Genomic DNA, 25,270 nt, shown 5'->3' on the forward strand with positions numbered 1-25,270 from the left:
CAATTCTTGGGTCGGAGTAAACAACTTCAAGATTCAATTTGTTTTCACATAAAATTTAAATGTAATTTCTTTTTCAGAGGTTTCAAAATAAAATACAAATAAAACACACAATTGAATAAACATAACCCTATGAAAAATTTACATTACTGTATACTAGTAGTTATGCTACCAACTATAAACACTGTAAGTACAAATGAATGTGTCATCATTTGCGGTAAAAATATGGTATGCAAGAATCAATTTGATTGGTTTGTGTTTTGACATTTTTGTTGTTGCCTTGTACACTATTCTGATACCTTTCACCTCCAAACTCTAAATCGGTGTGGTTTACACTAACATTACCTAGTTCATACCTAGGGAGTATTATACAATGTCTATTGGTCTGAATAGGCCCTTATATTAGTTGAATAAGGGCAATAAATTTACAATTCAATTCAATTCAATTCATTTCACATTTATTCAATTAATGAAAACTTAGACAATGTAAACAATATAAACAAATAATGATTTCATTAATTTGGATCAGACAACGTGTCCAATAGGTTACAAATTGTTAACGCCTACCTTTTCTTGTTCTAGAAGAGGTTTTAATGGATAAACCACTTTTGAACTTGCTCTGCAATCTGGGTGGAGTGCATCAAACCCATACACTTTTCTGTCTTTATTTTTCTTGTGAGTTGCCACCACACATGGAAAGAAGAGTTGCGGAGTGGGGTTGTCATCTGTCAGAACTCCTGCTCTTACCGCTGAACTACCAAGGTCAATAATAACAACAGGCTATAAAAAAACAATAACACATTAGAAAACTTCATCTGTAATATGCAAATAATATTAATCAGGCTGCAAACCCAACCAATTGTGAACATTCAAACTGAATGAATTTCTGCTAGTATTCAGAAGTCTTTTCTTAATTATGTACAGTACTTTTACATGAACAAGGGGCTTTTTGTACATAAAAGAATCTACAGTAGTAGTCCCATTTTTGGCACTGCATTATTATTATTAATGCACTGCAGCTAGAACACAAGAGGGCAGCAATATGATTTGAGCAAGAAAATCTTCCAGTTCATTATCCAGTACAGTGACTATTTAAAGTTTATATATAGTTTAAACAGGCAATCTCTTCATCACTTCATCATTTAATTTCTACCTTATAAATAATGTTCCAAAAAATTATTCAAAAATAAGATTTGTGTTCTCTCATATTTCACCATATTAAATTATGAAACCTTAGATTGAATAAACATCTGCATTTCAAGCACAAGTCTCAACTAATGTAGGAACTCTTTATGTATGTACTCATTCTAAGTTTCTTTTATTTTATTGGTTTTGTAAACAAGGAAATGACCAAATTCATTTTTTACTACAAAACCATATGAACCTACCTTTGTGTATCTTCTTGATAAGGTTCCACCAATTGCTCCACAATCTTTAGCCTCAGCAATCAGAGCTTTCCTCCAATCTTCAAGTTCTGTTTTCGTTCCACACCTCAAAAGCAGCACCCTACCTTTCTAGAGATAAATAGAATTTGTCAGATTTTGTTAGTTAACTAAATTATCAGCTTTGTCAATCATCTTCTTTAAATATGCTACTTCCGCGTACACAAGGAATTTAATGATACATGATAGCAAACTAGCATACTTAGGCCGTGTTTCCGCAGCCAAAAATTAATCGATAATTAACCGATAGACTGCCTGATGGAAACAGGTTTTAACCGATTCTGCTCAAGAAAAATTAACCAATAATATTATCTCATTCAAATAGGATAATTATCAGCTGTAAAATGCGATAATTTTTAACCTTGCTGCGTTGTGATTGGGCACTCGGTAATGACTGATCATGTATACTTAATTTTTTAGATAATTACCTAATTGGTAAAAAAATTAACCGATAAATTTTGTTTTGGTTGCGGAAACACGGCCATAGACACAATTAATTCAAAGCTTACTAGTAAATTCACCTTGTACTAAGCATTGTCTGGATGCTCATCAGAAGTAAAGTGCACATATAATTTCATGATTGACGTAACTTTACCTCAGACGTGAGGCCATCTGAACATAACACATGATACATAGATGGTTTTAATTAATTTGACTTAGTAAACATATTTTAAACATAAACTTTCCAATTGCACAACTTTTTTATCATATACTTTTTTGCCAGTCAGTGGTTTCTAGTTTTTAAGGACATGTTTTGTTTTGTATAGAGACCACTGATCATTTTGAATAAATAAAATCACATGCTTTTTAACCACTCATACTTTATTACATTTTATGTCAACATTTCTACAATCCTCAATTCATCATAATTAATAATCCAGATGACAAATACAATTAGTCACTTGTGTGACAAACTTATCTCCTTATTTGCATAGTCTATTTTAATAGCATGTCAACACTAATGTATTGCTCATTAATTTCCTTAATTAATGACAACGATTCTAATGGAATATTAATTAGCAATCAATCACATACAGTAACAACTTTCGACAACACAAGTTGAGTTAAGAAAGTTATTTGTAGGCATTCTACACTATATTGTTTAACATAAAGCATCAGGACAAAAGACAAATTTGAATTATGACTATGTGCTGTAGATACAGTAGTATAGGATTGTTGAGTAATAAGCATTGAATAAGTTCTGCAGTCAAATAAGTGAAATAGTAAAAGTAAAAAAAGCACTGTTATAGTCGAATAAGTGCTGTAATCAAATAAGTGACACAGTTAAAAAGTGCTGCAGTCAATTAAGCAACACAGTTAAATAAGTGCTGCAGTTGAATAAGGGCTGAAGTCAAATAAGTGCTGCAATCAAATAAGTGCTGTAGTAAAATATGCACTGCAGTCGAATAAGTGCTACAGTTAAATAAGTCCTGCAGTCAAATAAGCACTACAGGGAATTAAGTTCCCACGGTCAAATAAATATAGTGGCACCTTAAATTAAGTACCAGGCAACTGAATGTTATAGTCAAATAAGCACTGAATACTTCATAAGAAATGTAGCACATCATTTACAATACTTTCTATGAATAGCTGTCAAATTCTTAGTAAAAGGTCACAGAGTTGATGTGTTGAATGTCAAGTTGTAGACAGGATTAACTTATAAAATTCACATAATTGACAAGTTTCATTTGTTAAATTCATTAAATGTGTTCAAACAAGTTTATAAGATAACAGCAACTGATCATCAATTATAGGTTGAAATTTTCAGAGAAATGTTCTGGGGCTAAATGTGTTTAAAATAAAAAATGGTATTTAAAATAACTAAGAATTTAGGTTATTTGTGCATATGTAAAATATTATGAATTTTGTTTTTAATATTTATTGCTATGTGATTGAACGTTAACATCAGATGAACTAAAAAAAAAACCCACCAAAATATGACATACTGTAGCAGAGAATAACCTTTTAAGCTGGAATGCTTGTTTCAGAAGGGGTTCCACAAATTTTAAACTATAGTTAATAGGTGGATATATAAAAAGTATTACCTGTAAAATCAATAGTTTTTAACCTTATTTGACCCTTTCGATAGCAAAAATAGATGCTGATAATTTGTGCTGAATTTATCCAGAACCAAGTGTAGCCAGCGGGGTTTGTGGGGTTCTATAGAACCTCCCCTTTTCCTTAGTGCCCTTGAAGCTAGAGACCAGCAGTGAAAGAACCTCCCCTTTTCCTTAGTGCCCTTGAAGCTAGAGACCAGCAGTGAAAGAACCTCCCCTTTTCCTTAGTGCCCTTGAAGCTAGAGACCAGCAGTGAAAGAACCTCCCCTTTTCCTTAGTGCCCTTGAAGCTAGAGACCAGCAGTGAAAGAACCTCCCCTTTTCCTTAGTGCCCTTGAAGCTAGAGACCAGCAGTGAAAGAACCTCCCCTTTTCCTTAGTGCCCTTGAAGCTAGAGACCAGCAGTGAAAGAACCTCCCCTTTTCCTTAGTGCCCTTGAAGCTAGAGACCAGCAGTGAAAGAACCTCCCCTTTTCCTTAGTGCCCTTGAAGCTAGAGACCAGCAGTGAAAGAACCTCCCCTTTTCCTTAGTGCCCTTGAAGCTAGAGACCAGCAGTGAAAGAACCTCACCTTTTCCTTAGTGCCCTTGAAGCTAGAGACCAGCAGTGAAAGAACCTCCCCTTTTCCTTAGTGCCCTTGAAGCTAGAGACCAGCAGTGAAAGAACCTCCCCTTTTCCTTAGTGCCCTTGAAGCTAGAGACCAGCAGTGAAAGAACCTCCCCTTTTCCTTAGTGCCCTTGAAGCTAGAGACCAGCAGTGAAAGTTCTAAACAGGCTTAACTCATAACAATTTTTTTACCAGCAGACAAATTTTTTTCATCTACTAAAATCTATCTTTTCATCAGTTGCTTTTAGGCCTACGCACGCCTGCACTTTCCACTTTTTGAGGAAGTTTAAATGCTTGCAGTTGCACCTGCTAAGTCATGGCTACAAACAGCAATTAGTATAGAACACTGGAATGATTACTTAGGCCTAACAAATATGTGTCTGGTGATTGTTCTGATATGACTGAACTTTTTAAACAATAGAAGTAACGCAACCAGATGTTTAAAACGACATGGTGAATTTTAGGGCACGTGATAATTCGTAACAACCAGAGACGTTCTCTAAAAGTTGAAACCATTACAATGTTTGGCAAAAAGCCTCAATTATAATGTGTTTTAACACAAAATCAGAAACTTTTTTGATAATAAGAAAACAATTTGATTGTAGAATGTTGCATTGTAAGTGTGTGAGATTCGGCTATGTAAGAATTTTACATATTCTAGAAATCATAGTGTTATGGCTACAAAAATTTGGTTTAGACTCTCTCTAAAGTCATAATACAATGGCCTACAATGCGAGAAAACTATCTCAAATACGGAAATAGTCGCCTATTTGTAGGCAGCTTTCAAAACAAAACAGGAACCAACATCTTAACATCTCATCAACAGAAAATGTAATGTGAGTATAGCATCTTGCCTCAAGAAATATAAAATTATCGCTTTTACACTGCAAGCAAAAGTTCAGTTTTTATCCGGAATTGTGCGCAACTTTGATTAGTGCCAGCAAAACCGATAAAAGTTACATTTTATTTCTACTAAACTTACCGTATCTGTTACTTCGATTGCTTTACTGCCTATATCGTTAACTCTTCCACCAACTAGTTGAATGTAACCTAAAGATTTTCTTGTTTTATGATCCTATAACAAAAAAGTTATAACATTTATTTTTATTGTAGTGGCATAATTGAAATAACATAACCTCCTGACCACACAGACCTTAGTGCTGCTGGTCTTACTCTCAGCAATCATTCCAAGCTTAGCAAAATTTCAATTTCAACATTTCAGCAATAAGTGTTTAGCTTAATCTCAACAATCAATAAGATTGGCTTATTAATCTCAATGTAGGCCTGTCTTAGAAACCAATGATGGTTTTCACATCTACACAATCTCAATGTAGGTCTCAGTTTGGCCTAAATCTCACTGGGGCATCTTAGCAATCAGTGCAGCTTGCACCAAATCTAACAGAAGACAATTCAGCAAATTAACAAACATAATAAATACCTCATAAACACAATAAATACCTCGTAGTAGAATAAGTTCCCTTCTTTTGCACGAAAGTACCGCTTTTTCCACTTTTTGATAAATGACGCCCTCCTCCTTCCCATTGGTAACTTTTCCATGTACCCTTCCATATTGACCACCTCGCTCCGGATCTTGGGCTTTTCTTGGACATGAGGATTGAGAGGTGTGCGTCTTTGAACATTTGTAAATATATCTTTCAATAAAGGTACCTAAATAAGAAAAATTGTAGTTAGAAAATCTACTTTAATTTGTTTAGTTTAATATCTAGATATAGTAGGATAAAAAGAGATGACAAAAAAAATAATATATAAATAAATGTATTATATTTAGTGGCATATAGCCAAATATGATGTTACATGTAACATTCGTTTTTCTACAAAATGAGCAAAAATCATCATGCTAGGCTAGTTAGGCTTATTTACTTTCATTTCTGCTACTAGTTTTAAAAGGGCACTTCAGGTATACTGTAATAAATAGGGGGTTCATTGAACCCTGGAACCAACCCTACCCTGACTACAGGCTTAATGTTCACCAAAATAATTATCTAAATATTAAAAAAGAACAGGAATTATGGAAGTTCAACTACATTTCAACTTCTATAAAGTGAAAACAATATCTCTATCACATGACACGTTCTATTGCTTCCCTTTGAATAGAATAAGAGTATCAAGTGAAATTTCAAAATTTCTGGTAAAATGTTCAACTCTTAAGATACTGTAAATTCCCCTTTTGATTATAGGTATAATTTAATTTCCTTGTGTTCTCTTCATGTTTGTCAATACATGTCAATCATCTGTGTTGTGTTCCTTATTGTAGAATGATAGAAAGAATAAAAGGGGAAAAAAATCTTGGCTTTTTAATGACTGTGAAAAAACGAAAGGACAAACATCATCATTAACATGAGTGGTTGCGCTATAAATTAAAGGGGTTGCCATAAAGTACACTACCCAATGGCTGAAAGGTAGATTTAATATTTTACAAATATAGCAGTAAGGTTGATCTAAAACCTTTTTTTTGTGTGTAGGCATAGCTAATATTGGATTTAAAACATTTTAAATGAGAAAAATACCATGAATTTCTGCTTAGAAGTTGATCAACCAATTGAAAAAAGAAAATCTTGTAATTCTGAACATTGAAGTGAAAGTGAAAGTAGCAGAGGGAAACTTTAGTATGTGGATGATAAAATAATTCATTAATGTCATCTATAAATAGGTATCATTTCATTTTTAATAAACCACCAATACGTTAATACAGGTCAATAGCTATTGAGGACGAAATAGTGTAATAATAATAAAAGATTGATAATATTATAAAGACCTAGGCTGATGTTGTCTTGTTGCTGAATTAATTGTCTTTCTTTTTTTGGAAGAATCCATTATATAATATAAATTTCGCAATATTTTCAATGAAAAGTTACAGTTCTTTTATTTGTTTACTGTTTCACACGATCGCTCGAAATGGGTGCATCACATTATAGTACAATATGAAAATATCAATCCGTGCACGATGCATAATGGTATAATTTATAGTGGGCCACTAAAATTATTAGAATCGACTTATTTTTCACATTTGTAACCATTTAAAGATGAAAAAAATATTGCAATAGGTCCATATAGTATTTATTTTTACATAAAATATAGTGTGTGACCTTAAATTAGGTCAAATGTAGGTCTAGTGTCTTTAAAGGGGGGTTCCGGGTTTAAAATGAATAGTAAAAAATGTAAAATATATTTGCTTGTCTCTTGAACGGTAAAAGTTATAATTTATATAAGCGCCCAGTGAAGCAGAACGAAGGCTGTGAAATGAGGCCAGAGTGCAGCTACGGCGATATGACACTGTGTTACAGAATAGGAAATTCGTCAAATGGTCAATCTTCCGACGACTCGTTATCATTAACCATATCAATTACTTTTGTAAAATTATACTTATCTGATGTAATTTTAGTCGGTCTTCCCATTTATAAAGTCAATTTTCTATGAAAATTCATCAAAACAGTGAAAAATTAGATATGTTTGCACTTTACGTTTGCCGATTTTCGTACTGACTTAGGAAAAGCCTTCAAAATCAATGAAGCGTAACGTATACATTCCTGCTGAGCGAGGAAAGAGCGAGACGACGATACACGTGCTCTCTCTGCCCATGCCTGGCATCGTCACGTGATAAGCAGATACAGTATACAATACCAAACTGGTCGGGTCGAGTATACCCCGTCTATAATCACAACATGAACGATGTACAGTATTTGATTGAAGGTCGACTCGACCTACCGGAATGGTATAGATAATATAGCTCGAATGAGAGAGTTGGAATATTTGTAAACATAAGTATTGCTAATTTTAACAAGTGTAGCCTATAGTAAAAGGCCTGGTAGTATCAATTCGCATAGGGTCTACTACACTAGCTAGCTCAATTTTTAACTGGGCCGGATCGGCTAGGTCTCCTTCCTACTACCTGGTCTACTTGCTTGATGCAGTATCCGCTTTTTTGGAGAGTAAACTAGGCTTATTTTTTAGGCCTACTTAGACGATCGGGACACCATACGTGCGGACGGCGATCGGACCTTGTTTTGCCTCAATATTTACAGCCGATTTTGTAGAATGTTTTAGGTTTAGATTGTTTAGGAGTTTGGTTGATAGGATGGGTTTGGAATCCACTGAGTTTTGTTATTTATGGGCCAATCGTTTAGATTTAGTAGTAGGCTAGCTAGGCCCATGATGGGCCCCAATGTTTTAACGTAGCCATCGTGGCATGGAATCCCTAGTCAGGGGTCAGAATGGCTCTCACCCATGAAAAAAATGATTTAGGCTAGGCCTAGCCTAGTACGTGAAGCCGATCTGTACTATTCGAGGTATAAAAATAGTAATTTAATAGTATATAATTTATGACTCCGTAATCTGTACTAAATTTTGTATTTCATTAAATGTCAAATAAATATATGCTACTACTGTTATTATTACACTTTAGACCTAGCTTAGAAAATCTACAAAAAATGTATTTCACAATGATCGGGTGGTCGTCGTTTGACAGGGGGAGAGAGATGTAAATTAGTTGACAAACACAACGTACATGACGTCGCGAGTTTGGAATCCACTGATGGCGTGACTTTGTGAATATCTCATGAATATTAATGAGCTTCCCTAAGCTGCTGAAAAACAGACTTTCCATGAATTTACCCTAAAATGTATATGAAATTTAATTTTTTTAATTTCTCGTTATTACTTCTTCATTCTGACATGTCTATATTGTTATAATATTTTTTATTTAATAGATAAACGATATTTAAAAGCAATTTTAAACCCAGAATCCCCCTTTAACCTTATTTATAGAGGGTGGCCCAAAATAGCATATACCATGCATATACTGACAGTCAATGGGCACTCATACAAAACAAACATTATAAATATAACAAAGCAGAAAGAAATCACAAAAAAGAATTGAAATAACTATAAAAAAATACTATAGGAAATATTAAAGTAAAAGTACAGAAAAAAGTACAGAAATGTTAGCAATTTTGCTTGTTATTATTAATCTTCATAAAAATATTTCTTTGTAATTGTATATAATTATTTATATATATTCGTAGATTTGTGCCTTTTTGTCATTTGCTGTAACCTAACAGATTCATATTATTTTTTCCTTTTAATGTATAATGAAAAATTTGTATACAAATTGCAATAAAGATTATTGATTGATCTTATTGTTTTTGCGTTTTTTAAATTACCTTTCTCTAATGTACATAAAATCTGATTGTTAAGTAATAACATTATATTTAAATTGACTTATTCAATATTATTACAGGCCTATAAATTTTTGTTCAACCTTATATTAAATTAAGTTCGTCATTACACTTCCAACCATGTTTCCTTTTCCCAATTTATGATTAATTGCTAAATGATATAGAAAATAACTTTTTGATAAAAATAGCCATTTTATATCAAGGTTAAACAGCGTATGATTCACCGCTTTCCTGCTGACTAAATGCTGTGAGAACCGTACCCAGCTAAAATGGTTATGTTCACTACATAATAAATTGCTACAGTACATTAAAAGAGGATTTATATTTCTACTTTTTAAATCAAGCATCTGTTTAAAATAATAAATGAAATAAATAGAAAAAAATATATAATATTTTAGAAATAATTAATAAGATACAAGTCCAAAAACTAGTAGTAGTTGTTATTTATTTATAGAATTATTTATTTCACTTTTTTATGACAATTCATTTTTATTTTCTATTTCATTATAATACATAATATTAAATTACAATAATTTTCAAAAGAACCAGTACAGTAAATATATTGTATTGCATGAAAAATATTATTGACTATTAATAAAATAATAAAACTGAACGTTTAAAAAATGGAAAAAAAACAAAATGTTTGTAATACTTACAGGATTCCATTTTTTGACATTATCCTTCTCTTCCAATTTCAGTTTGTCTCCTTTATTTTTCCCGTCAAATTTAATTGGTCCGTCGTATCTATAAATAGCATCATCTATTGGCTGTTCTTCAATAGATGTGTCGGCAAGCATGATAAGAGATTTACGTTCAATCGCTTCGTACTTATTATCAACTAAAACGGATGCATACTCATTATCTAGCCAGGAAGTACTATCTCCACCTGAGCTCTGATCGTTAGTGTGCGTATCACTTCCCGGCAGGACAACCAACGGCTGCGAATCTAGTAATTCCTCATCGTCAGTTTCATGCCGGACATTCTCATACTCCCCATTAGCATCCTCTGTCCCACTTTGAAGTTCAACATCGTTATCAGGTTTTTCATATGTTGATTCGTGATCGGAAGTGGGGAAATCACTACCTTCATCGGCATTCTCATAAGGACTATTGTCTTTATCAGAGCACCGGTAGGCACTTGTGTCATTTGAATCTGGATCTTGGTATGGTTGTTCACCATCTGATTGCCGGTCAATATGTGGATCATATTTTAATCCCATGCCGTTCAGTTTTGGCAGTTCATATTGGTTATCAGCATTGTTTGGGTCGTCGCCACAAACCTCTGTGTAATCACCAGACAACGTTTGTAATTCTTCACTCGTTGGTAAAGATGTACAAACTGAACTTAATGTACTAGTCGGTGTTGGAATATAATTATTGCTCCTGTTTGTGGGAGACTTTGGAAGAGAAGAAACGTCAGGAAGGTCCACGTCGGCGGATAAATCTTCCAATTGCAAACCATTAATTCCATGTTTTATTCCATTCATATCTCGCAATAGTGAAGAATCTTTGTTTTGCTCGGGAACATAATTTGTTCCAATTGTAAATTTTAAAGGTTCATTTCCAATTGTTTCGCTCTCTTTCCTAGCAACGAGATCATTGACGGAGCACTTTGGCTCATCTTTCTTTGTCATGGCAACCTGCATGGCTGTAACCTCTGCAGCTAGGTTATTCACAAAATCCTCACAAAACTTTAAGTCAGACACACCTATCTTTTTAGGCTTTGGTTTCGTTGGAGGACCAACTTTTTTAACAGGGGCAGGCTGTTCTTTTACTGTAGGCGGAACTTTTTCGATGCGTAATGGTGGTTTTTCTTCTTCTAAAGGTGAAACCTCAGAGTCATCACTGTCTTGATAAGATGTGGTGAAATCATCCGAACTATGTGTGTATTCCTCACTTATTACTGAACCAGTGTCTGATAATATACTGTTGTTTTCCCATTCGTCGGCCATAAGCTGAAAAACGATTGGAAAAAATAGTTACTCCATAATACAGTAAAAAAAATGTCCTCACTTGCTCTAGTACTAATTATAGCAATTAATAATGTGGCAATTCAGGATTGTTGTTTAATGTATCTGTGCGCTGTGGTAAATCCATTTATCAAAATTTATAAAAAATAGTTCTTTACATAACCGTTTTATTTCTGAAGGCTGAAGAACTGAGAGATTAAAGATTGACCTTTCTACAAACATGTTGGTACACCAAGAAGGTTAGAAACTTCTCAAACACAATTTTGATCCTTACTTCATTACATTAATGAATTAAATTTATAATTTATAAACATTTTTGTAAATCACAAAGTGCAATTCAGCTGAAAAATGTTTTTTCCCGCCCAAATTTTATGAATGTGTGATTTTTATTATATTTATATTGTATTTTTATGTATAATTGAATAAAATATACCAGTGATTTAGTTCAGATCCATCGAAATCAGAAAATGTCAATGCTAAACATAGAACATGGGTTAAGTTTAGCACTTTAGCACAAATCCTGGATCTGCCACTGTTTGCACCACTCTATCATGAAGAGAAGAGCTTTTGAAGCAGGAGGGCAGGATAACTACTAGTAGATTGCAATTAGGCTCCACCTCAATTGTGCATGCGTTTTATTTTGTTCAGTTGACATTAATTCAATAACCTTGAATTTCAAAGAATGAAAGGGCAAGCTTCACATGTCAGTAATCGTCATTGTGCGGTGGTCGTCCTACCGCCTAATTTCATAAAATCTATTTAAGCAAGGAAGTGTCTACCCAGATCACCGAAAAACACTTTGAATAGTGTACCAAGTTTAACATGCACTGTATTTACATGGCTTTATGTCCTATCCGAAAGAATTTTGCATAATGACACAATCATTATGGCAGACTTGAAGTCATGTCCATCACATATGTTAATCCAATCATGGAGGTATACCTCCATGATCCAATCAATATTCCCAGGAACATCAAATATTACCAAAAAAAAAACATCACACCAATAATTCCTCTACCAGTCTAAGCCAGAGTCTACATTCCCAATGGGATCCCATGAACTTCCGCTACACTGGGATAAAACACTTCACTTTTCCACGTACTGAGAAAAATAAAATGCTTTGCAAACGATGGCAAACATCATAAATTAGCTCATGGCTGCAAGATTATTACTCAAAAGCATGTCCATGTAAAACTGAGCTCTAGCCACTTGCGTAACACAGGGAAATTGGCCCTCAAACGCTGGGTAGTTGCACTGGGGTTGCTCAAGCTTTTGGCCCCTGGGTTTAGCCAGTGAGCACTCATAGCCGCTATGCCACTGGTTCTTGCATTTCAATAGAAGCAAATGTCAAATTGCAACAGTGGATTCTGAATTTCAAAATGCCTTGGGCCTCTCACTACTGTATATGTCAAACTGTCGCTGCATAAAAGTTATTAATAATTTTATGGTGATAAAAAAAAGTTAAACCTAAAAAAAAGTTAAACCTAAAAAAAAAGTTAAACCTAAAAAAAAGTTCTTCGAAGGCAAAACCAATTATAAGTATGAGTCAGTTACGCTGTATGATTCACGCCCATTTATAGAACTAAATATATATATTTTTATGTATATTATATAAATCCAAAGGCAAATTACTGAAAAAAATGACAATGCTGTGGGTATCAGTGGCTGGATCTCAATAGAGAAAAAAAAAAAATAAGCGAAAAGCTAAATCAAAACGATAAAGTAAAACAGCCAGACAAATTAGCAGAGCTTTCGGGCAACACTAGCCCTTCATCAGTGCAAGTTTATTATATAATATACATTTAACCAAAGTAAGAAATCATCATATTTGCTATGACTATTAAAACATTTTGAATAATATATAAATATGTCTTCATTTAATAAACTAAATGCAAAGAAAGTGCCTTGTGGGCTTTTGGGACATATTCTTAGACAATGAGAAGAAGACACATCATCGAACTTGTCACTACATTTCTACATTACAGACAGAAATCACAAAAAAGACCTCAGAGAACACGTACTGCCCATAATTTTGAACAATGACCTTAAGAAATAAAATAATCTAACTTACTCAACTAAATGTAAAACACACAAAGATCTAGAATTACTAATTGAAATTGCAAGTGACAGAAAACAATGGAGGAACATCATCAATGAAATTAGCAGCTGAAGTGGAGATCTCTTTTAGTGGGAAAGCATTATTTCAATTCAACAATAAATGATTTAGTGGCGTTTATCCATCTACGGTAAGAAGTAAACTCATTTATTTAATACTGGTTAACTCCACAAAACCGTTGAGTGTCGCTGATGCCGCTAACATTTTGAGAAGCATTTCCTTAATATTTGTATCACATTTTAAAGTTTGATTTCAAACTTTGTCTTGTCCTTTAAAACTTGACGATTTGGAAAAAATAGTGTATTATTGAAAATGAAAGAATGAATAAATCATTTTATATCATGGCACTGTCTTTGTATTCCGTTCATTTTCAATATGACACGTCGTACATGATTCTGATCGGCACGCACATCCCTAGGCATACGCCTGCATTTTACCAATTCATATATTTTTCAAACGCTGCCTTTACAATGACTCACATTATTCTATTTATGAAAATAATACTATACCCTAACGTCAATACATACATTTCTGTGGTTTTTCGTATGAAATATATTATCCTCCATCGTACATATATATTTAGCTCCCCGGCACAATTACTACTTTATACACGCCACTAAATCCATTTGCATTCATCTGCGTGGATGTTTTACACATACCATTCATTTTCAACTGATCCGTACAAATGGATACGTTACACTTTGTTTTAATACAATACAAGGTCAGCTGCGTTATCAGCCAATTGTGTCACCTGATTTTTTATCACATGTTTCATGACGATTCAAATTGTTTTCTATCATGGTATTATGTCAGAATACACTTGACAGCTGGAAGCTATAAAAACTCTGAACCTCAAACGTTGGTAAAGCGGGTGACAGTAACTAACTTATCAATGACATATGGACTAAAATATACGCAAGCACAATTTGCATTCACTTTCAGCCAAAACGTTAAGCTTTGTAATGTGTTGAAGCCCGTGTTTACATTAACAAATTTACTGGCTCTAAAAGTAGCTGTATGTCATAGGTTATTTTAGCATGTGTCAACTGCATGCTGAAAAGTTACAAAACATTTTTTAAAAAGTTGACTACATTTTATTTGAACAGGAAGAGAATATCATGAATTGTGAAACTGATTTCAATGGTAAAATTGGTAATTGGGTTATATCATGCATTGCCCGATTTCTTTTTTACAACCTTTCTTTAGCAATTTTATTATATTTTATTCACTTTTCAACTTGAAATCGCGTTATACGAGCACGTCAAAAGTTGATTATGTCATCATTAATTTCATATTAAATATAATTTTTTTCATTTCGACAATCAAACTATGAAACTTTCTTAACCTTAACCCATCTTCTTTAAAATATATTAAAGTTAAAAGTATCATTTAAAAATTGTTTTAAAGATGTCACCATAGTAACAAATTATGATTCATTGCGGTATGTCACAAGTCACACAAATCAATTTGATCCATAAAGAAAAAAATGTAATCATCTATCTGCACCAAAGTGTTTACTGCATAGTAAATACACGGAGTAAACTTTCTTCAACTTTTGTGTATATGGCTTGGTGGACTGTGATCGCGTCTATAGCATTCGAGGTACCAAGATCGAGTCTCACCTTGTTAAATGAAACAAATTATGATTTTTTTTTGTTACATCCATATTGTTTGTTTAATTTTATTTCATAGTGTATAAATTATACACATGATTTATAATTAAATCTACCGTAGAAAAAATAACTTATGTCTTTATTATTATGTAACAAGCATGGTTTATGACATATAGGTTTCATTTGTTGCTCAATGTGCAGTGACACCGGCTGTTTTATTAGCGTTAGCAAGATCCTATTTTTCATATTATAAATAATAAATACATATTATAAAAATATCAATCAGTATATCTTTGCTTAATAAATCATTGCATATAACTTATAATTTGTCATAAGTGACAAATTAAATCTATTTGTCAATTATTAATATCATTGATCAATATCATTGATGGATAAAATATAATTGCATATGCTCTATTCTATTGTAGGCAAAAAGAATTATGGTGGAATGCCTGGCTGGACACAGTGGCCCCTGGTTTAACAATCCTAAATGTCCCCCAGTGCTGGGAGTTGCACTGGGTGGTTGCTCATGCTCTGGGGCCACCGGGTTTAGCCAGTGAGTACTCATGGCCATTACATCACAACATCAAGAACATGGCCACTATGTTGATTGTTTTTCAAGGTAAAATTTGCTAATATTAGATACAGATAGTTTCAGTAGGTGCAAAGTGCTGTGAATGCCTTTTATCATAAGCTAAACCAAATAAAATTTGTACTGCCATGTGCCCTAAAAAACATGTTAATTTCATCTCATCTTACCTTTTGGAAACTAAAGTATTTCAAGATAAACAATTTTAACTATATCAAAATTAGCTACACAGTGTGTTGCATCAGTAAGCTTACCTTTAATAAACCAATGATTCATTACAACAATATCTGCTCAACCATTCAAGCTACTGTTAGTGTGTCGAACTCAGTGTCAAATGAACAAGGAAGAGGGAAGGGAATTTTTTAATAACATTCCACCGCTAATGGGACATTTGATCAAGATTCTAATACTGTAGGATGTTATCAATCTCTTCCTGGTTGTTGAGTACTTATTAACTTCTAGTTGCTAGGTTACATGACTCCCCCGATGAACTGTGTAATGTTTCATTAATAACATTTAGGTCAAAGTTCACACTCTAATAGTATTTGAATTGGTATGCCACCTTTACCAACATAACTTTTTGATCTAAATAAATCGCTAAAATCCAAATTTTTAAAAACTAAAAGTAACTTGAATATTAAAAAGTAAAAAACGTCAGAAAGAAAAAAAAAAAGCAATAAGCCTTTGCACTATAATGACAATGTTAACGTACCCATCCTTGCTTTTTTAAAGGTAATTTTTTAATGCAATACCGCAGTAACCATTTATGCGAACAGTCAGGCACAGGTACAGTGTGTTCGACACATGATTTTTTGGGTAAAGATATTGAGGAGTTATCCAATTGGGGTTTAATTTAAAAAAAAACATTTAATGATGCGCATCATTATGTAAGCTACTGTAGATCACATGGTCTGCATGGGTATAGCTTATGTATGTATCTTTCAGAAGTTATTATATGATTTCCTGCTCATTTCCTGAGCAACAACAAAATGTTGAAACTTTTTGCACACATTTTACACATTGTCATGCACGATCCTGCATGATCCCTGCATTGAATGCGAACCAAAATTTGTGCCAGGTGTCAGGGCTACATGATAAAACTGATGTTCCACAAGAAATTTAAAATCGTACCTTTGAAAGACATCTTCTGTTTCGTTTGCAGAGTTCAACTAATCTTTGTTTGGACATAGACAATCGACTGTATGTAGCTTGCCCATCTTCCGCATATCCAGTTTGGCTTAATCGTTTATACTCTCGCTGAAGACGGGTTATTGCATCTTGTAGCGACCTCACTAGTAACTGCAAATCCTACAAGTATTAGAAGATTCTAGTAGAATATGTTGTATAGCATTAGAAGAATAACAAAAACAATAACAAATAACAAATATCAGTCTACCCGTAAAATATTTCTTCAAATAACCATAGATTAGTGAACATTTAACTAACTTTTTATGTCGTTTACACTGGTCTACATTTCTGTGTCGCGGGTTACACAATTCCGGATAATCCCCACATTTTTTCAGGCGGTGTCAAAGGGGTATTATAAAAAATGGGGCAACCTAAACTTTAAATGGTCAGAATGAGTGTTATTAATACATTTTTACTTGGCTTCACTTCATGAAAATATAACTTTTCATTTTTCACCTCATGACATTATTTGTAGTATTGCAATCATAAACATTCATTATTTATATACAAAAGATGTTTTCATTCCGCTTCTCCGATCATGCCCAATGTAATGTCTGGAAAAGCATTTGGTTTATAATAATTATATGACCAAAATGCGTTTATAATTTAGTCTCAAAAACACTTACAATTTCATAAAGAATTAGAATTTCTAAGGAGAAAACAAATGGACGGTGAACTGCGTAATCACTCCAAGAAGATCGCACGCCTATTATACAAGGATCGAGACATAGACGAACACATTACCAACTTATCTTCGTACCAGCTTTCCTTCTTCCAAAAACTGGTTCTTAGTCGTGGCTTACAGTTCGCCTTACCACATCAATCACAACGTAGGGAAATTTTAGCCAACTTTGAAAAGGCTTACTGGCGTGTCGAGAAGAAACTAAATAATGAGGATATGAAGGAGCTCACATCAGCAACTTTAAAGTCGATTGCTCTAAACTACATCGAACGCAAGGACCCATCTCCACCTAGGTCCCTGAAAAGAGCATTGGGACAATTGAAGAAAAGGGATGACATTGTCATTACTAAACCTGACAAAGGTTCCGGAGTCGTTATCATGGATAAACATCATTATGACCAACTTCTTAGACAATCGTCTATAAACAACACATCTAAGTTTATACCCGTAAGTAAGACACAACCTAAGTCTAGAGGTAGACCAATTAAGCATTTCCATCCTCTCTTAGAAAAGGAGAAGCAACTATCTAATATTGTTCGTAATATACTACCGAAGGAAGTAGCATCTACACTAACATCACAAGGCTCGAGGTTAGCCCATCTGTATGGTCTTCCCAAGACGCACAAAGAAAATCTATCTATTAGGCCAATACTCTCAGCCACTGGCACTTACAATTTTAAATTAGCACAATGGTTAGATGAGAAGCTAAAACCATTAGCCAGCAACAAATACTCTATACCAGACATTTTTGATTTTGCTAAAGAGTTACGTTCTACTGAAATTGGTTCAGATGATGTTCTGGTCTCTTACGACGTAGTTTCTCTATTCACCAATGTTCCACTTGATGAGACCATTAACATTCTTGTTCATAAGGCCTTTAAAGATGACTGGTTTAACTCTGAACACGGTTTATCTATCGATAAACAAGGTCTTAAGGACCTACTTACAATTGCGACCAAAAATCAACTTTTCCAATATGATGGTGATCTATACGAGCAGGTTGATGGCGTAGCCATGGGTTCACCGCTTGGACCACTGATGGCAAATGTTTTCATGTGTTACATTGAAGATACCTTACAAGCAACAGGGAAAATGCCGCAGTTCTATCGTCGCTACGTTGATGACACAATCGTATTCATGCCAAGCCAGGTTTCAGCACAGAATTTTTTGAACACTTTGAACAATTCACACGATGCCGTTGATTTTACAATGGAAATTGCTAGAGATAACTCAATAAATTTTTTAGGTATGACTATCTCAAAAAACGATATATCTCTTGAAACCAAAGTATATAAGAAATCCACTAATAAAGGCTTATTATTACATTATGATAGCCATGTGGATATCAAACATAAACGTAATCTAATTCACACAATGCTTAATAGGGCCTACAAATTGTCATCTACGCATGACATTTTCCTATCAGAGGTTGATAATGTAACAAAGATTTTTCAAAAGTTGAATTATCCTTTAGATCTTATTAGTAATATTGTTAAGGCTTTCAACCAATCCATTAATACTTGTGTGACTCCTAGTAATACTAATGAAGATATGCTAACTGATGAATCTCCCCAGCCTATTAGGATTGTACTACCGTACAAGGATCAAACTTGTTGTAACACGGTTACTAAACAACTTAAACAACTTAGTGCGAAGATTGAAAACGATATTTTACCAGTATTTACTAGTCGTAAGATAGGTGACACCTTAAAACCTAAAGAAATGAAACCCAGAATCATTAATTCACAATGCGTGGTGTACAAATTTCAATGTGGTTTGTATGATACAAACTATGTCGGTTACACTTGCCGACACCTTTACAAACGCATTAATGAACATAACAAAAGTATTATAGGCGATCACCTAAAACAACATGGCATAACTGGTGATATCTCAGAATACTTTAGAGTCTTATCTAAATGTAACAATAAGTTTGATTGCCTAATTAAGGAGATGTTGTGGATCAAAGAGATAAAACCTACACTCAATAAACAATCGGATTCCATCAAAGCTAAATTGTTTATCTAACTCAGTAGGAGGAGCTAATTACTTAATTAGCCCTCAATTAGCATTTCCTGTCACCAACTTTGGTGCTTAGTGCACATAATTATTATTGTTTTGTATTCACTTGATCTTGAAAATGGTTCTATGATGGTACCGAAACGTCGATCTCTATTTTTGTCATTAAATTTTATATTGAAATTATATAGTAAACGTCTTTTAATTCGTAATTAATGTTTAGTTAGTTAATCGCTAAAATTTCCAGTCACTGAACCTGAATTTAATAAACACTTCCTTGCTCATTTTTGTTGATATACATTTTAAGCTAAATGAATTGAGTCATGAGTTACAAACATGTAGTATATTACCAGCATGTACCAGCCTATATGTAATATGGAAGGAAAAAAAATATGTGCAATCGGCAGTTTTACTTAACAAAACTGGACTTTTTCAAAGTCTGAGATAACGCTGTAATTTTAATAAATTTATGCAGCTTAAAAGTAAAATGCAGTAAATACATCAAAGAAGTATTGTCCCCCTGAAAAAATAATTTTCAAACCATTTTGATGTAACATAATAGTTAAACCAAAAATTTTTTTTTAATTGGCATATTCAAAATTTTTTTTTTTTTTATCTTTATTTTTCATGTTTTGGGGAACAATACATCTACATAATTTGTAGAAATATTGATATAATATCTATTGATGATAAGCTACTATGCATACAAGAATAAAATATAATGTTAAAGAAATGCAAATAAAAACCCTATAAACAATTAAAGAATAGTGAAAATGATCTTGATACAACAAACTATCTGTTACGATATTCAAATCTCTTCACTAAGTGGGAAAAAATCCTATTTTAGTGTGATTTTCTGTTTTGTATTTGTTGTATATTTGGAATATTTATTCTGAAATAAAGTAATCAATTCAATTCAATTTAACAACTGCTACAAATTCTATTACAACACAGTAGTATGTAGCGTACATGCAATGTACGGTAACTTTAGAATATCAGTTTATAAAAAAGATTTCATTTTCATTTCATAAGAAAAATTGAAAAAAAGTTATCAATTTTAGGCCTCGCTTATTTTACAACAACAACTTTTTAATTCATACTTTTCTTAGTTTTCATTACTTCAAAATGAATAAAACAAGTCCCTAATTTCAATAGAGTATAGTGCTTTAGTAGCAATTAGATGAAAGGTCATTAAGGTCATGCATTCATTATGACCTTTTGATATAATTTGGAAAAGTTTTGTGCCAATTATGAGTGAATTATGAAAAAAAACTTACTTGTCGATCCAACTGCTGTACTGCTGTATCGAAATCCTGACCGTTTGCATTCAGCAACTTGAGGATGCTGTGTTGTGACTCCGTGCCTGATGACATCTGTATTGTAAGAAATGAAACGTTTAGCAGGGTTTCCTCATTAAAATCAAACAGGAAGAAATGAAGCAATGTCATTTACCAGTCTATTAGAGGATTGATATTCCCGGCTTGGTAATTAATAGCTTTTAAATTGTTTTGTTATCCAAAAATGTGCAGCCCCTATTAACAAATATATATTTGAAATGTTGTCAAATTTATATAGCGCCTTTACTTTAACAGATTGTCCCAGAGCACAAAAAAATTCAGATTTGAGAAAAACAGGTTTTTTAAAGGGTTTTGAACTTTGATAGACCAGTCGTATTTGAGGTATAGGTGTCACTTTTTGCAGAATTTAGAGGTGAATTAGATTTAGAAATATTGTTCCACAGTTCAGGAGCTGCAACTGCAAAAGGTCTTCAGGCGACTAGGTGGAATAAAAAGTACAAATGTACTAGCAGTCGACCTAACAGATCTTTTACAGACTGATAGGTTCATTAAGCTATATGATTCATTTAATTTTTAAAAACAGGCCAGACTGCAGGGGCCAAGGTTTCAACAAGGCCTACACATTTGTGTTTTTTCGGTGTTAAAATATTCTCTGTATCAATAAAGGAACACTATTAAGTGTATCTGCAGATTCAGACATTTGCTTATGGGGCTGGAAAGACAGCAACTACAAATATCGGACGATAATTATGAATATGGATTTGTAATTTGGTACCACTTTTGATGAATTTAAGTTTAGAGGGAAAAGTACCAGAAAGAATAGACATATGGAAGATATGTGTTATGGGATTGCTAAGTGAATAATAAGTTTTATGATACTCATGTTTAAATCATCGTATCCTGAGCTTGAGTTTCAATAAGGTAAATTGGATGTATTAATAATGAATGAATTAGAACCGTCTGTGTAGTCGAGTGGATTATACTATGGACTTTGCATGTCAATGTATGGGGTTCGAATCCCATGAGCTACTTCTTTTACTTTATAGTGAGAGAGAGATTATTTAGAGGGTTAGGTTTAGTTATAGGAAGGAGTTCAGCTATCTTTCACATGGGGTCTCTAACTTATGTATGAAAAAAAAAACTTGGAAACCTTTCAAACAGCAAGCCAGTGGCTAGATAGGGGCTAACCGCCATAACTTGTGTCTCAAAACAACCGCCATACTCTGTTAATTACAGTCCCTTTCTTTTAATGGTATCAGGAGGTAATAAGCCGATAACAATTTACAGTATTTGTGTCAAATAAAACCTTAATTACATTACTGTGCAAATAACGGTACACCGTTGCTACGATAAAAATAATACTGTAATACAATTTGTTAAAGCGCACATATCCACAAAAAAACGTCAAGGCGCTTAAATTAATATGTAAACCTAAAACTACCAAAACAAGACAAAAACTGCATAATTGCATTCTGTTTACCAGCAATTTAAGGTGTATTGTATATAACTTTAGGTGTTTTCAGTTATGTGAGCACCTAACTAGACAATTAAATATTGCAGAATCTAAAAAAAACATGCATCCTGTTTTAGCAATTTATCTATAAGGTGACCAGGGAACACACTTCCGTAATTAACAAATTCTTCAATTTTCTTTTATTTTTCTACCCCATCATTTCTAACCGTTATTTCCGATTTGGGGCCATATGACCTATATTTATTATGAATAAATTGCCTGTTTGGGGATAACGAGAGTAATTAAATATATTTACTCTCAAACTATAGGATATATCTACAGTATAAATGTATTTCTTCCAAAAGGTCAAAGGTAAAAGTTTCTGATAAAAAGTAACAGAAATGTTTAATATAGAACAATAAAAAGATCCAGAAGACGTTTTGTAGGGAAATGAAAACTACAGAACTCTCAATTTAGACAGGGCCCCATGTTATCAGTGTACGACCTACCTTCATGAACCTCTCGTGATGAGTAAGATTCCAATTTGATGTGACTCAACATAAAAATCTGTTAAAATACCAAATATATTCCAGTTAAAAATGAAAAAGATCATTAAAAATATCTTTAAGAAAGAAATTAGTTGGTAAACGGTTCGATGAAAAAAAGAAAATACTATCCCAGCGTGCTAATGAACTTTCTACACAGGTTTTCATTTGCAGCGTAAAGGAGATTCTTACGATAGATTATCGTACCGGGTACTTCCGTAATTTCTAGCAAGCTGACTCACAGACCGTGCAAGGCTGCTAAGAAGTGGATCGTGCCTGTAATTATAATTGGCGCATGACGTCAGGTAGTAAAGAAGCCCTAATCATTCTCAGGAAACAAATTTTACTTGAGTCATAACCTGTAGAAAATACTACAAAATTGGCGCTAATATCCTAAATAAACACAACATCATTTAACTAGAAAATACTGACAAATTTATAATTTACCAATTCTAAATTAAAATTGCAGAAAAGAGATGATGATGATGATGATGATGATTATGATGGTGGTATTAGATGTAAAAGTTTCATTCATGTGGAGCATTTGGATCATCCTATGAAACTTTAGAAATAAATGATATGTTTTTTAATAGAAAAATTATATAAATTATCAAAATATCTTAAAATCAATATTGTTTCCTATGGCCTGTAAGTTTACACAGTAAGATAAGGCAGTATAAAAATGCATTATTGACCAATTGTTGGTTCTCCTGTATATTGTGAAATTTTCATAAATGTTCAGAATTATGATGATTAAATGTATCTATATCTATATACTATCACTAGAGGCCACCACCATAACTTAAGAAGTGAGTCGGCCTCGAATGCCTATATTGTTGACTCTTTAGGTATGGTAAATGGTGCCAATGCCATAACCGCTTGGCCATTTGACTTGCTAATTAACTTTGCAGCAATACAATTTCAAGAATCATTTCATATTTTTTGATGGATGTTCATGGAATCAAAATACTGTTCTTGTACACAAGAACATTCAAATACTGCACATCTCATGGGTTTACCTAAATCCGCAGAACAATGCCAATTGTGTGAATTCAGTGCTCTACTTTTAACAGCACCTACAATATTTCTCAGTAAAACAAACTTTTAAAATAAAATAAAAACAATATCTATCAAAACAGAAGCATACCTTTCACTCAGAATTTCTTAACACAGACAAGCAGGAAACACTAATTTCCCATTTGAAATCTAGAGTAAAGTCATTCAGCCCAAAATAGTTCTTAAGCTTTCTTCTGTGGTAGAATTCTTCAGATGTCGCCATACACTGTATGAAGGATCACTTACTAATAAACATTACCACATCTGCCAGTTACTTTTCTGATTGAATGAAGAAAAAGTAAACTTTAATACAAAAAGTAATGCATGGCACTGAGTGGGTGTATTTCATGACGATTTAGATTTGCATAACGTTAATCTATCAAATCAAATTAAGAAAAATATTAACAATGTCCTCTAGGGAGAATGCAGTTCTGTATTTTGTAAGTAGATAAAATATTATTCTGCTAATAGAAATTAAAAGCTATTAATTAAAAATAGTATTTACCATTCTAGGTGCTAAATTTCTTGCTAGGCCTATTCATAGTCAGCTGACTATCTTCTGATAAATACGTAGTTGACCTCTGCACAGACTAACTATCAGCATAAAGAGTACCTGTATTTCAGCACCTAGTACCATTTACACCTGTAGTTCAGCCACAGGTACCATTTACACCTGTAATTCAGCACCAAATACCATTTACACCTGTAGTTCAGATTCAAATACCATTTACACCTGCAATTCAGCACCAAGTACCATTTACACCTGTAGCGCCTTGAACACCATAAATGTTCAGAATTATGATGATTAAATGTATCTATATCTATATACTATCACTAGAGGCCACCACCATAACTTAAGGAGCGAGTCGGCCTCGAATGCCTATATTGTTGACTCTTTAGGTATGGTAAACGGTGCCCATGCCATAACCGCTTGGCCATTTGACTTGCTAATTAACTTTGCAGCTATTCAATACAATTTCAAGAATCATTTCATATTTTTTGATGGATGTTCATGGAATCAAAATACTGAGCACTTGAGCACTTTGTGGATATGTGTGCTCTATAAATCTTATTATCTCATCTTAGTTCAGCACCAAATACCATTTACACCTGTAGTTCAGCACAAAATACCATTTACACCTGTAGTTCAGCACTAAGTAGCATTTCCATCTATAGTTCAGCACCAAGTACCATTTACACCTGCAGTTCATCCCAAGTACCATTAATACCTGCAATTCAGCACCAAGTACCATTTACACCTGCAGTTCATCCCAAGTACCATTAATACCTGCAATTCAGCACCAAGTACCATTTACACCTGCAGTTCATCCCAAGTACCATTAATACCTGCAATTCAGCACCAAGTACCATTTACACCTATAGTTCAGCACCAAGTACCATTTACACCTGTAGTTCAGCACCAGGTACCATTTACACCTGCAGTTTAG

General features: G+C 33.4%; 1 protein-coding gene across 1 annotated transcript in view; it reads right to left on the reverse strand.

Annotated features, from left to right (window-relative positions):
• Positions 1-20,843, reverse strand: part of LOC144855246 (uncharacterized) — a 34,148-nt gene extending 13,305 nt beyond the window's left edge. Inside the window, exons 1-7 of the mRNA XM_078713052.1 lie at positions 20,748-20,843; positions 16,713-16,889; positions 9,950-11,248; positions 5,557-5,766; positions 5,081-5,173; positions 1,386-1,511; positions 565-777 (exon numbers count right to left, since the gene is read on the reverse strand). Of these exons, the coding sequence (XP_078569178.1) occupies positions 565-777; positions 1,386-1,511; positions 5,081-5,173; positions 5,557-5,766; positions 9,950-11,248; positions 16,713-16,889; positions 20,748-20,843 (2,214 nt within the window). The remainder of the gene's footprint in view (positions 1-564; positions 778-1,385; positions 1,512-5,080; positions 5,174-5,556; positions 5,767-9,949; positions 11,249-16,712; positions 16,890-20,747) is intronic.
• Between the last annotated feature and the right edge of the window lie 4,427 nt (positions 20,844-25,270).

This window comes from Antedon bifida, chromosome 11, assembly GCF_963402885.1.
Source record: "Antedon bifida chromosome 11, ecAntBifi1.1, whole genome shotgun sequence".
In the NCBI taxonomy this organism is placed as follows: Eukaryota; Metazoa; Echinodermata; class Crinoidea; order Comatulida; family Antedonidae; genus Antedon; species Antedon bifida.